This window comes from Ursus maritimus, unplaced genomic scaffold (assembly GCF_017311325.1).
Source record: "Ursus maritimus isolate PB19 unplaced genomic scaffold, ASM1731132v1 scaffold_12, whole genome shotgun sequence".
NCBI classification, from domain to species: Eukaryota; Metazoa; Chordata; class Mammalia; order Carnivora; family Ursidae; genus Ursus; species Ursus maritimus.
The window spans coordinates 23,803,031-23,818,002 of NW_024423564.1; the positions used below are offsets into that span (position 1 = coordinate 23,803,031).

The 14,972-nt window shown below is 38.1% G+C and overlaps 1 protein-coding gene across 2 annotated transcripts in view; it reads left to right on the plus strand.

Moving 5' to 3' along the window:
* DPYD (dihydropyrimidine dehydrogenase) overlaps positions 1-14,972 on the plus strand; it is a 788,358-nt gene that overhangs the window by 519,038 nt on the left and 254,348 nt on the right. For both annotated transcript variants that reach the window (XM_040626997.1, XM_008697678.2), the window contains exons 15-16: positions 6,048-6,116; positions 14,326-14,409. In XM_040626997.1, the coding sequence (XP_040482931.1) occupies positions 6,048-6,116; positions 14,326-14,409 (153 nt within the window). The remainder of the gene's footprint in view (positions 1-6,047; positions 6,117-14,325; positions 14,410-14,972) is intronic.

Below are 14,972 nucleotides of genomic sequence, written 5' to 3' on the forward strand. Positions count from 1 at the left end.
GCCTCTCTCTCTCTAGCAAATAAATAAAATCTTTAAAAATAAAAAATAAATAAAACATTAAAGGCAGGGTTAGATCCAAAAATTCAAAATGAAAAAAAGATTTTAGCATTAGATACCAGTTCTTCTATGGTTAAAGTGACAAACAATAGACCAAGGTTTTTAGGGAGTTTTATTACTTAAATCAAGATAAGACAAAAAGCAAAACCAAAAACTAAACATGCCTCCAATTATGACAAAGTAATCCCCAAGTTCACATTCCCATACAAATATGAAGTGGATGCTAAATCAGCCAACGTTCCCTTCTCCAGTACCCTTCTTGGGCTGCCATGCGGGACAACAGGGAAGATCCTTCTAGTGGACAGGACCCAGCTAGGCAGACAGGCTGATCAAAGAAATCCATTACCATGGAGATAATGTTTACTAGCACTGACAACAGGATATGATATATGCTCTCGATTAGTGTCTAACCTGGTTCCACTTTAGTAAATGGCCATTAGGTTTGGTTAAAGTCATCATTTGCCCTAGAAGTCCTGAGGATCATGAGAAGCCACATGGGGCTTGATGGAAAGAAATAAATATTACTAGAGAATTGTCCTGGGGGCACCTGGGTGGCTCAGTCGTTAAGGCATCTGCCTTTGGCTCAGGGCATGATCCCGGGGTCCTGGGATCGAGTCCCGCATTGGGCTCCTCCACTGGGAGCCTGCTTCTTCCTCTCCTATTCCCCCTGCTTGTGTTCCCTCTCTTGCTGGCTGTCTCTCTCTTTCTCTGTCAAATAAATAAAAAATCTAAAAAAAAGAAAGAAAGAAGAAAGAAAGAAAGAAAGAAAGAAAGAAAGAAAGAAAGAAAGAAGAAAGAAAGAAAGAAAGAAAGAAAGAAAGAAAATTGTCCTGAACATCAAGAGTACTGGTGCCGGGGCGCCTGGGTAGCGCAGTCGTTAAAGGTCTGCCTTCGGCTCAGGGCGTGATCCCGGCGTTTCGGGATCGAGTCCCACATCGGGCTCCTCCGCTGGGAGCCTGCTTCTTCCTCTGCCACTCCCCTGCTGTGTTCCCTCTCTCGCTGGCTGTCTCTCTGTCATATAAATAAATAAAATCTTAAAAAAAAAAAAAAGAGTACTGGTGCCACCAAATGCCTGGGAATGCAGTGACTGAGTATGATTTTGGGTGGGCTGTCATTGAAGAGTGACCACATGTGGGAGAGAAACATTATGTTAAGCAGAGGTAGGTTTTATTTGTATGCTCTGAGCAGCCAAGCACTACCCTGTTCTTCTTCCTCATCTGAAACAGACTCTACATTCTTGCCCAAAAAACTGACAAAGTATCGCCAACAGGGCTAATCACAGTCATCAGCTATTCAGCTTTCGCCAAAGTCCTGCATTGGAGCTGGGAAGGTGAACGAATTTTTTTTTCTCATTGGTTCCTAAACTGGAATGATGTTCAGAGCAACTGGTGACCATTGACTGATTCCTCACTTCACCCACCCTGCCACCTCCACCCAAAACTAGTTGCACTAGGGGAAAATAAAGCAGACACAGGAAGGTAGAGAATGCATGATGGGAAGAGACCCATGCTATGACCACTTTTCAGCCAGGTATACCACTAAGATATCTGAATGTGAAAACTAACACCCATTTTGGCTTAAGAAAATTCAAGTTATATTCTGGTTTCGTTCACTTAGACTCTTGACAACTATTACATGCAAAACTAAAATTGGCACGGGGCACCTGGGTGGCACAGCGGTTAAGCGTCTGCCTTCGGCTCAGGGCGTGATCCCGGTGTTATGGGATCGAGCCCCACATCAGGCTCCTCCGCTATGAGCCTGCTTCTTTCTCTCCCACTCCCCCTGCTTCTTCCTCTCCCACTCCCCCTGCTTGTGTTCCCTCTCTCACTGGCTGTCTCTATCTCTGTCGAATAAATAAATAAAATCTTTAAAAAAAAAAAAAAACTAAAATTGGCACTTTTGAAATAACTTCCTAAGCAATTTTTTTGACAGTCAAGTAAATTTAAGGAGAAAAAATAACATTATACATTATTTTTAAAATGCCAAATTGTCTTCATAGTTTAAATATCCTTAATCTAAAACCAAGGGATGTTTTGGGAAAATATGTGGTGACATTCTATTTCAGAGGACTAAAGATGACCCCCAAATCATTTTATTCTTTATTAAAAGATATTAGTGTTTTTAACAGGAGATGAGAGAAAAGGAGAGATTAAGGATGACCCCTAGATTATTGGCTTGAACTACTGAGTAGAATGTAGACACTTTACTGAGATGGAAAAAGGCCTAGGAAAATAACTAGTGGGGGATTATTAAGAGGTTTGGTTTTAATATATTACACATAAAATGTCTAGTAAGCATCTCATTAGTGAGGACATAAATTGTGTCACCATATTCATGAATCTAGAATCCACTAAAGAGGATAGGGATGAAGGCGTACATTTTAGAAACATGGATGTATAATGGTATTTAAAGCTACCTGGTTAGGTAACTTCAAAGGGAATAGAATGAAATAGAGAAAAAGAAAGGGCCCGGGACACCACCTGAGAATGTGATGTCACAAATGCCAAGAGGGGGAAGTGTTCCAAAAAGTAAAGAGCAGTCCACTCTGGTGAATACTTCCACGAGTTTGCGTAAAAGAACAGATTTGTCTATGCAGTTTGGGAATACAGAAACCATTGGTAACCTTTACATGAAGGGTTTCAGTGAAGCAGGGGGACAGCAGTCAGACTGGAATAGTCTGAGTGAACAGAATATGAAGTGGAGAGAAGTGATACACGCATCTCTCCCAAGATTTTGGTGGGCTCGCTAAAAGATAAATGGGGCAGCAAATGAAGAGTTATGGGAGGTCTAGTGAGAGATGGTTTTTTTAGTGGGCCATATTTGAGTATGTTTTTATGCTTGTGGGAATGATCTGGAAAAGAGGAAGAACCTGTTGAGAAGGTGAGAGGTGATGATGAATCCGTCATATAAATAGAGGAAGTAACCTTTGATAGGAGGAGAGGCACTGTCTCCAGTTTGATGGAGTGGAAGAGAAGAGTAGAGAGAAAAAATAGGTATGGATACACTTGAGTTTATAGATTTGGTGTGGAAGAAGTGAAATTATCCTTCCTGGTATTTACATTTTCTTAAGTAGTAGATGAGGTGTTGACAGAAAAGAGAATGGGGAACAGAGGTTTAGAAATATGGGGGAGAAATGGGAGTAGTGGAACTGTCATCCAAGAAAGTGGGAAAGCAAGTTTACCAAGAGTTCACAGTAAGATTCCGAGGCCACAAAGGCACATGTATTCAATCAGGATTGGTAATGTTTTTGGAAAAGGAGATTAATTGTGAAAGCAAAAAGATAATATAATTTAGAACATTGGAACACAGATCAGAGCCCCAATTTACAGAATGTTTTATAGTTGATACCTATCTTATCAAGACTGGTTTTTGGTGCTTTGGTCATTAAAACGTGATGTGTTCCATGAAAGGGCATTCTTAGATCTAATTCTTCTTTTTTTTTTTCTTCTAAGTCCCTGTATTTTTTTTTTTTTAAGATTTTGTTTATTTATATGACACAGAGAGACACAGTACAAGCAGGGGGAGCGGCAGGCAGAGGGAGAAGGAGAAGCAGGCTGCCCACTGAGCAAGGAGTCTGATGTGAGGCTTGATTCCAGGACCCTGGGATCATGACCCGACCCAAAGGCAGAGACACTTAACTGACCGAGCCATCCAGGTGCCTGTATTAACTGTTTTTTTTTTTTTTTAATATGTTTGTTTTGTTTTGTTTTTACTTGACCTTGAAGCTACCGAGGACAATAGGAATCTGTCCCACCTGCCCCCAGTTGATTTTCCTTTCAAATGGAGTCCCTTATTTTTTCATTCAGGGGATACTCACCTGGAGGTATTAGTTTGGGCCCAGAAGATCCAGTGTACCGTGTGGTATTCCTCACTGGTCCATTTCAAAGTGGGGAGTGGGGCAAAATATCCCTGAGATCTTAGATCCACTTGGAAAGGGCAGAAACATGATCTCTTATCTGAAAGTTCATAATTTATGTTGGTGACCCTTTTTTAGCTTGCAAATAGGCAAGCATGGAATTTGACCTTTCCCCCCTTTCTTTTAGCCACTAGAGGAAAGGCTATGGATCACTGTTAAATTTTTCTCCAAATTCTTAAAAGCTGCATCCTCACTGGACACAAATGTTAAATCCTGAACTCGTCCCAAAATAATTAGGCATCCTCAGTTTTCCTCCTTTGTTCATCATTTACTTTCTTCCCTTTGTTCTTCTCTCTAAAAAGCAATCTATCTGAACCTGGCTTCTTATTTCTCATTATTGTCCTGCTTTTATCTGACTAATGTTCTGAGATTTCTCTCAGTCCCTCAGATTTCAGACTCTCAGATCTTTTGATTCCTTTTTCTAAATTGCTTCTTCTAGGACACAAGTCCTGTGTATTTTAACATCTGACCTTTTTTTTCCATCACCAAGACCAACGCCCACATTAGCCCTGCTCACTCTTCACTCTGACTCATAGTAATTATTTGCCAACAGTTTTCATCAATTGTTTATTTTTTCCCTTCTCTGACTCATGATATTCATTTCTGCTTACTTTTAGAAGGATGAGCTGATAAAGCAATTCCCTAAACCTTTGGTGACCTCGTTCATTTATTCACTCAGTCTTACTGTGTGCCAAACACCGTGCTGGTTATTGTAGATAAAATGATGAATGACGGGGAGTAGTCCGAGATCCCATTGGGGATGATAGTCTCTCAGGAGAGAAAAAAATTAACTCAACGTTACAGACACGCTTGTCTTCATGGTTTTCAGAACTCTCTCCAATATGATCACAACTTATTTTCTGTTTCTCTCAATGCCAAAAGCATTCATCAGACTTTTCCAACATATCTTTGCTTTGTTTTGTTTTCTAGACATATATAAAAAAAGCTGCATGTGGTGAGAACATAAGGACTTTTAGTGGACTCTTTCACTAGAATCTGTGACTTCAGGCTTGGCACAAACTCTTCATATCTCAGTCTCGGTCTTTGAATGTTAATAATAATAATAAAAAAAAAATCACTGATGTGTATTGAATACTTATTTTGGGCCAGCAAAATCAAGTGGTCTCAAGCACAGACTCCCAAACCACCTAGGTCTGAATCTTGGCTCTGCTCCTTATTAGCTGTGTGACTTTTACATCTCAGTGCCTCAGTACCTTCATCTGTAAAATGGGAAGAATAATGTTGGGAATGATTGAGTGAAGCAAAAACCATTAAAACAGTACCGAGCACATCATAAGAGCTATATACGTTTTTAGCAATTTCCGTTATTACTTCTCTGAGTAGGTAGTAGTGTTACCCATATTTAATCAAAGAAGAAACGAAATATTTTGCCTGGGGCCACACAGTAAGTGATAGAGTCAGAGTTCCAATCTGGACATTCCGACTTCAGAGCAGGTAGTAGTAACTACTACTCTATATAGCCTCTATTATAGGCTTACTGTAAGACTGTAGTTAAATAATCAACATTTAACAAAGTTTAAAACTATAATGCATTATGAATATGTAAGGTATTATTATCTGTGCTGTAATAAGATCTGATTGAAGAAGACACTAATTTAATTCTTTTCCATACCCTGAAACTTTTAGCTATACCAGTAATTATATTAATGAAGATTTCCATGTCATTGTATAATTTAGACAAGCCTTTCACATACACAAATTTATGTAATTCCCACTATCACTTTCTGAGGTTGGCAAAGTCAGGATCATTATCTCCATTTTAAAAATGAGAATGCTGAGGATCGGGAAAGTTAAGTAACTTACATAAGAATTTGAAGGTAATAAATGAGATAGTCTCTAACATAAGTCTGAAGCCCTGAATCTCATCCTTTGCCTCACCATAATACAGTGCTGTTTTTTAGTCATTTGTCTTTCAACAGATCAAAAACTAATTTTTATGATACGGTTTATCATTATAAACATATATGTGTAAATATTAATATACCCTTCTGTGCAGAACACCCTTGTGCACAACTATTTGAACTGACATTCTTCCCTTTTTTTCTTTTTGAAGATTGTGATTTCTAGCATCATGTGCAGTTATAGCAAAAATGACTGGATGGAACTCTCCAAAATGGCTGAGGTAATGATTTCTTTAGTATATATATTTTTTATTTCTTCTCTTCCATTTTTATTAGTTTTAAATAAAGAGCTGCCATGAAAAATAGCCCAGTAGAAGTAAAATTGAGTGGAAAATGGTAACTTAAAACATTTCTATTATAATTTGTTTACCCTGTGTTTTCATTAAAATGATGGAAATGTAAATTTAAAAGGAATCTATTCTATAAAAGTGGTCCCTTGGATTTCACACACTACCTAAAAATCCTTTATTCTTTGAATCCATATACTCTTTATTTGCATATTAAGCAAACTGTATATTATGATGGATGCCATGATAAAATTTAATTCTACCTTTGAGAATGTAACAGGATCTTACCTTGCCTTTAGGCAAACTAGTTTGACAGCGAGAAGAAATTTTGAATATAAAACTCTTGAATATTTAAAATATAAAAGGTTCATTTAAAACTATTCTAGTTTGAATACAGACATGCATAAAATGGTAGGACAGAATGCTCCTGAATGGAACACTAGTCAGCAGGCTTTCTATAATATAAATTGAATCTTGCACAAATGCAAACAACTAACCATGTGCCTCAAATTTGTATTTCAAATAGAAAAATACATACTTAAAATTATACACTTATGTCCATCACGCTGTCGTGAAAAATATTCTAGACAGCTTTAGCTGAGGTTTCTTGAAAACCTCTCAGAAATGTAGAAGACTACATCTAACAATGCTTATATACTAATGGCCACATTATTAAATATTATAAAGCCTTCTATGATGTTCAAAATTGTACATTTTATTTGGATATCTTAAAACTGCAAGGGGAAAAATGACTTCTGGCACTTAAGGGGGTGAAATTAGACATGATCAGTAATTGGCTTCATGATCTTTGGTGCTGAGACCACTTTATACATGTATTTACCTAATTGACCATGAAATCTTCCGCAGAACCTGTGCTTGGCATGAGCTTTGCCAGTTTGAAGCTGACTATGATGAATGGCTTTATCACGCTGCGAGCCTCTCTGCCTTTCTGTAGAATAAAATACTTTAAAATAAATATTTTCTTTAGTAATGAGCATCAACTTTGAAATAAGCACATTTTACTTTTTAAACCTTTAATTAGTTACATGGTAACCAACTTAAAGATACTTTTCACATTTCTCATATTCTGTATCTATTTCTTTAATTTCAGTTTTATTTAATATCATTTTCTAAGTACCTATAGTGCAAAAAAAAAAGAAAGAGGAAAAAAGAACAACAAAAACAAAAGAAAGGAATGAAAGGAGGAGAAAAAGAAGGAAAAAAAATTTTAAAGGAAAAACGATGCTTTCCTTTCAGTCAAACAAGTCTGAAAAATCTTTCCACAGGAAGGAAGTCTACATATCAAGAAGGTCAATCTATAGATGGTGTCAATTAAAAACAATCTTCCCTATAATCTTAAAATATGGACTGTCCCAGGGCCTATCACATGAAGGAGCTCTCCCCAGGCCTCTACATCCCCCTGGAGGGCAGCATTAGGGAGCATGATTCATCATAGCTCCTGTGGTAGATACCCAGTAAAGCTTCGTAGAGTCAGTAGTTGGTTTGTCTTTATGAATACATGCTTCAAAACAGATCAAAACGATTTTTTTTTTTTACAATGGAAGAGCCCACATTAAAACAAACCAACACAAAAAAATATCCAAGCCAAAGTTACTGTACCACTTACAATGTACATTTCTTTGGGAGTAGTGATAATGGGCAGTAAGAAATCAGAGATATCACATCAGCTGTTCTAGCACCAGTTTTAAGTTCAGCAAATGACTTAATGTGATGATGAATATACTTTAAATTCATGAAGTTCCTCTCCTTATAGTAGATTAATCTTTGAATTACACAATAGGGAACTGAGGAAATCGGTTATGAGCTCTTTACTATTTATATCTAAAAACAGAAATGGCACATGTGTAACATCAGGACAGATCCAGATCCATAACAGAACATGAAAAAGTAAAGATGGAGAAATTTTGTGTCAGAATGAGAATTTGCACAAGGAAGGATCATCATTATTTGTTCGTTTGTTTCACCAGAGGCTACATTGTATTTACTATTCTAAATAAATATTTAAGACCATGTGAGTGGTTAAAAAAAAAAAAATAGAACCTAGGTACATTCTTAAAATATGGTAAGTTCAACTGAATGCTGGGTTTTTCTTAATGTATATCCAGTGTATCTTCTTTATCATGTGCATATTTTTTAGAAAGTTTTGTTTTCTCCTAGAAATAGAACCATACTGAACCAAGCCTTCCTTTGCACTCTAACCCAAGAATGACCACACTCTTAATGTTGTCTTTTATGCATTCTTCAACCTGGTTTGAATTTGTTGTTTTTGAACACCAGGATAAAGAAGCGACCTCTGGAAAAGTTTTCACAGCTTGGTGTCAAATCAGTAGCATTGTTAGGGTCTGCTCTGTTTTTCAGTATCTGATCACAGGCATTCCTCTTTTTCTAAGTCATGGATAACCTACTGCAATTCCATGCAAAGGAAGATCTGTGAAGCACCTACTGTGTGCACAGTCTCTTGCCAGCCAAAACAAAGGTGAATAAGATATAGCCTCAGCTCTATCAGAAAGATACCATTCAAAAAGATCAGAAAGACACCAAACTGAACCATACCGAAAACACAATATCAGGTCTTAAATAGATCTTTACTCATTTTAATAGATCTTGGATCCCTTTCTTTTTTAATGTGCATTAGCTTAGAAAACATAGCCTGTGTCAAAGTTCATGTGAAGATGCTTGATTGAAGGCTACAATCCCAGAGCAGTATGAGTGGGGAGAAAAGGGAAACGAGATAGGAAGAAGGGAAAGCAGAGCCCGTGTGGTGCATGACAGAGCTGGCTCCCACTTCCCAAGGAAATGGAGCCCATTGCTCAGTCACGTGGGACAGAGAACGCCATGTGAAATCATCCTGCCTCCCAAAAGGTTAGAAGAGAAGAAGGGTGAGAGACGTACCTACTAGCCAAATTTCACACTCCAGGGCTTTCCCTTCCTCCACACTTCTGGGTTGTGTATTCTGCCCCTTTTGGGGCCGCCACTAAGGAAGTTAAATGCCACATCATGTAGTGAAATGTTTCTTGTGAGATGTTGTGAGGTCTAAACCAGAACTGGAGATCTAAACCCAGCCCCCTGGACAGCCCTGGCTGGGCATTGGCATTCCTGGAGCTGCCACTGGGACAGGTGTGGTGACAGCTGTGGCAAAGTGCAGCTTTTGTGCCAAGGGAGCTGTGAAAGCTGGCAGTGACAGGAGTTGTGAGAGACTAAGGTCCCTTTTTAAGCTAGTGGCAGAAGCTTGAGTGGCAAGTAAGGCGATCAGATTTGAAGCAGCAGATAAATTGAGTATGGTTCCATAGGCCTCACTGCCACCCTAACCCCAGTTTAGCTGAGATAGTGCCACTCGTCTTCTTGCCCTCAGTCAATCAGAAATCTTTCCACTATCTTTCTTAAGATGCAAAATCCTTAACTTGACCTGGAAGTCTTACATGGTTTGGCCCTGGCCTGCCTCCCCAGTGTCATTCTTAGTTTGTCATCCACGTTCCATACCCACTGGCCTTCTTTAACTCTTCTGACCCACTCCCAACTGAGAGCCTTTGCTTTTCTCTTGGCCTGGAATATTCTCTCTTGCTCACAGAATGTTCTCTCTTTCTCAACTCTGACTGGTAGATTAAACCCTCTGTTATGCTCCTTCTAAGCTCCTGTCCTCAGAAGCCAATTTACCATTAAAACTAATGAAACATAAGCTTCAGGGCCCTTACTTGCCCAAGTCACTTCCAAACCCCTGCACTTGGATTTTGTATTTGTGATTTTAATTAATTTTTTTCTTAAAGACATTTCCCCAATTTGTTTAAGCTTCAGGCTCCCCAGAATCTAGGTGTACCTCTGCTTGTGCTTTTCCTTTGTGGCATTTAATGAAGTAATCAGCAATGGTGTCATTAGCTCTTTAACGTCTGTCCTGCTTATTACAGAGCAAGCTCCTTGGGGGTGTAGACTCCTGGCTGGTTTACTGCTTAATCTCCAATTCTAAGCACAGGGCTTTGCCTACCAGTGGGTATCCGTCACATATTTGTTGAAGTAAAATAGGGGTACAGAGCTGGTGTACTGACATGTGACAAACAAAAAGGAAGCAATTACAGAATAAATGAGAAGAGTGGCACTTTATTTGGCACCAATGAACTTGAGGTGATTAAGTTACAAAGTAGAAGGTTTTAAGTCAGGGATCTGATGAGGGACTGCCAAATGTCTGACCGTGATTGGTAGGATGACACAAGGAAGGCCCAGGGGAAAGAGAGGTATCAAAACCAGGTGACCACACTATTCCTAGCAGAGGGTCCAAAGAAACCACTTAAAAACCAGGTTCTTAACACTTTTTAACCTGAATTTGGGCTAGCAATGTGTCATGAAATTAAATTGATGTGTCATGAAATTAAATTGATGTTAGAGTTATGAGATCTCAAGTAAGCTGAGGTGGAAAGCAGACAGGTGCTTTACAGAAATGTATAGCAGCAGGTGGGGGTATAAGTCCCTGCAGAGTGACAGTTAGCAAGACAGAATGCAATCAGGAAAGGCGGACACCTCCTTGCAGACAAGAGGTCATCACGGACTTAGTGTCCAGTGAGACCTAAGCCCGTTCAAGGGTTAACCCGTGTCAAATCCAATTCATAGTGGTTTAAGATCCCAGATTTGTGTCTCCAGTTGTGGATAGTTGAGACTAGATGATGGTGTTGCTATATAGAAAGTCAACATTGGACATCTTATATTCTTTAACAGACAAAATTAAGAGAAAATTCAAGAAGTGTACCTTTCATGTCCCACCAGGGGAACACCCTCCTGACCCTCTCAGGCTCTGATGCTCTTTGCCAGCCCCCACCTCCCATGGAAGCCTTCCTTCCCACTTGGGCTCTGATATACTACAGCAAGCCACCGTCCATGTGGATTTCCATCTTATTGTTCTCAGGCTCTGATACCCCACACTGGGCTCTCGTGGCTCTTCCTATATCCTCTTGGTCAGCTACCTTGCTCTGTCCCACCCAATGACTTTAAAACTATATTGATCAGGAAGGAACGGAGCAGTAAGGAAGGAAGAAGAGGAAGAACTTTGTATCTGATTTTGTTGTATATATTGTACGAAGGTTTGTGGTTTCGCTAACCTCGTTTCTCTGAGAGTTTTTAAAAACTAAGTCAGAGAATTTTAGAAACTACACTGCTACCACTATTCTGATAATTACTTAGTATTTCCGTTTCTTTCCCCCGCCCCCACTGAAGCATAAATAGTTACTTTAAATCCTTTTGCAGATGAAAACTGGAGAAGGGCAGGTTGGAAAATCTAATCGGATGGCTGGATGATGGATGGATGGATGGATGGTTGGATGGATGGATGGATGGACAGAGAGAAACTGATAAGACAGTAATTGCTTATACTTGCATTATATTTACTACAGTCCAGGGGCACTGTTCTAAGTCATTCATTTTTCTTAAACTGATTTATAGCTCACAAAAGCAACCTATGAGTTACTTTGACGGTTTTCCACTTTTTGGAGACAAGGAAACTGAAACAAAGGAGAGTCAAATAATACGCCCAAGCCCACACAGGCAGAATGTAGTAAAAGTGGGATTCCAACCCATGAAATCTGCCTCCAGAGTTCCGGCTATTAACATAGACATTCTCCTTCATATAAATAAATGGGTGATAAGTAGATAATGTATGAAATTAGAAACAGCAGATTTTCTATGCCATGGCCTTCCCTAGATTACTTTATTGTGTAATCATTTAGGTGAGGTAGAAAAAACTCTGGGCTAAGTGAGTAAACTAAAAAGCTGTGACTAACAGGAGTCAGAATGCATGCCCAGTTTCAGTTAATTTAACATTTCATGCTAATTCAGCAATTAAGGCTTTTCGAATGCATATAGTTGCTTCGAAATGGAATTAACTGCCTTTTAAGGTGGTGTACATCCTGTGACAAGAATATTCGAGCAGAGGCCAAATGAATGTTCTCTCTCTCTTGGTGTCACCTGGAGCAGGATTATCTCAGTTTTGAGATAATCAAAGGCCTTTTCAGATGTGTTTGGTGTGTCAGTGTTTGTAGACGTATATAATACTGGGGAAATCTTTATTAATTAGTCACTGAAAAGCCTTTAAAGGGTATAGATGGTTTTACAAGATTTTAATTTTACTTCAAGGTTAGAAGCTTTAAGGATGTCAAATGTTATGTTTTCTTAACACACTGTACCAACTCTAGCCTTGGAATTAGTGATTTCTAATAAGTTTTGATGGTAAGAACATAGGCTCTGGACTCAAAATGCTTGGTTTCAAGACCCTACTTTCATTTACAAGATGTGAGATATTAAGCAAGTCCCTTGAACTCTTTGTAACCTCTATTTTATCATTTGTAAAATGGGAATAATGATATATCCCACTACAAAGAGCCTAGTAAAGTATCTGGCATATCGTAAGTACTCAATAAATGTTAGCCGTTATCATCTACTATCATAGCTAATTGTAAGCATCCACTTACATTTTAAGAAATATGTATAATGTAAATATGTATACAGAGGCCACCTAAAGTTTATCTAATCCAAAATGTTGTTGAACTGATTTACTATTAATTGCTGCATTTCAGCTAAATAAAGAAGTCTAAAGGAAATATTTGAAATAACTAAGAAAAGTGCAATACTGTATATAATTGCAATATTCAATCTTTTAATTAAGCTGGTAATTCCCACATGACATGGTTTTTAGATAGGTCCTATTATGTACAGTTTACACTTGAGTAGTTGGAGACAAAGAAGATTAACTGACTTCCTAAAGCATCCCCAATTCCTTAGCATATCTGGGATTAGAACCCAGAATTTAGGCTGTGCTTTGTTCATGCTTACCACTAAACCAGCAGGGGGAAAAAAAAGTAGCATAGTCATGGTAATGTTCAGATAATATGAAGCATTTTAAAACTGAATTAGGGAATCAAAACCATAATGAACCCATATTAGAAAACAGGCTGGATGATCAAATGAACTTTCACAAATATGCAAAAGGAAAAGCGGACTCACTAATGAATAAGATAGGTAAGAAAGTCAACCGAGAAATAGCCAACTAGAATTCTTCTTGTTGAAGTCCTGCTTAAAATTCATAAAGCAGGAAAAAATAGGCTAAAATCTTGAAAAATCAGGAAAAAAAGCAAGCCCTTGAAGAAACAGCTGTTGGCCTAAAGAAAGGTCCGATACACTTAGAAAGTAGTGAACTCTTATTTTTAAGCCTTTGCATGATGTGACAGACATGTTTAATGTTACGGAAACAGACTCAAGCTTCTAGTTGACCTTACTTAAAAAGAAATTGTGGTATTGGAGAAATTCTAGACGTTAAGTAAAATAGTATACAAACTTGAATCATTTATAGTTTATCCCCCAACCTTCCAGTTACCATCTTACACTATTTAAAAAAAAGTGTTTTGCTTGTTCTTAAGAGTTTTTCACAGACTGGTCAAGAATTCTGTGATTCACATAGTCTAAAAATACTTCAAATGAACTATTATGTTCGTTTTCACTGGACCCATTTATATATTAATGAATTAATGAGCTAAATTAGAAGGAAACCTATTTAATTATTATAGACAAAATTATCTACACTTCATGTTTCTTATCATGGACTTATTTTCAGTGCAGTACTATTGATTCTCAGTTAAAAACATTTTAAATTTTACTTGTATGCATCCCAGGTAGCCTATGATTTCCAGTACCAATTATCCAGAAGTAGTAAGATTTGTTTCTATAACAATAAAAAGCTATGTAGGGAAGACTAAGTGTGACGTCAAACAGATTTGGCTTAAAATCTCTGCTGTGTCCCTTAATACACCAGGTTTGTCATGAACTCGCCTGTGCTTTGGTTTCCTTGTCTGCAAAATTGGTGTCCCACCAATCCAAGGATGATGAGAATCAGAGATAACAAATATAAAGCACATAGAGCAGTGAGTGACCTCTTATAAGCACGAAATGAACATTTGTCTGGTTATCGTTGTTGATACAGACACTCTCGTTTGAGAGTCAGAATATACCTCACAGATAGCTATACGGCAGAAAATGGAAGAGTTTAAATTTGACCAATGTGACCTATGTTGAGTTACCAATGGTGAAAAAGGATCGAGACACAAATAAAGCTTTGCCTTTTCTTGCATTTTCCTTCCACATCATCAAGGCTTCCGGAGCAGATGCCCTGGAGTTAAATTTATCGTGTCCACACGGCATGGGAGAAAGAGGAATGGGCCTGGCCTGCGGGCAGGTAAGGACCTCAACAGCTGCCATCACGTATTTCTGGGTGACAAGAACAGGCCCCTGTATGGATAGTAACTGTACCTTAGGCAAGAAGATGTGTGGATCAGATGACTGGCTTGAGACTTCCAGGTCTGCATTGTTTAAATATTTAGTGCTTAAAAAGTGGAAAATGAGGGAAACTGAAATTACAGCAACTGTTTAGTTTTATTGAGGAAAATATCACATTATGTGCTTGACAGGAAGTAATATCATAACAAATAGTTTTTAAAAGCACTGGAGCAGAATTAGCTGATTTCAAATGCAATGTTCTTTATTCATTCCTGATGCTGATCCAGTTTCCCTGGAGCAATATACTGTACAAAATGCATTGTTCGTAGTGATTTTGTAGTAAATGGGGCACAGCACAAATTGTATTTTACATTTTTTAGCATATGATCATTATTCCCTAACTGTGTTTTGGGAGTTGCAAAAAGACTTTGATGCTATTTTTATTTTGGGATACAATAAATGGAACCTTCATGCTAAAATACTTTCAATAACCTAATGAATAAAATGTGGAAATATATGTTA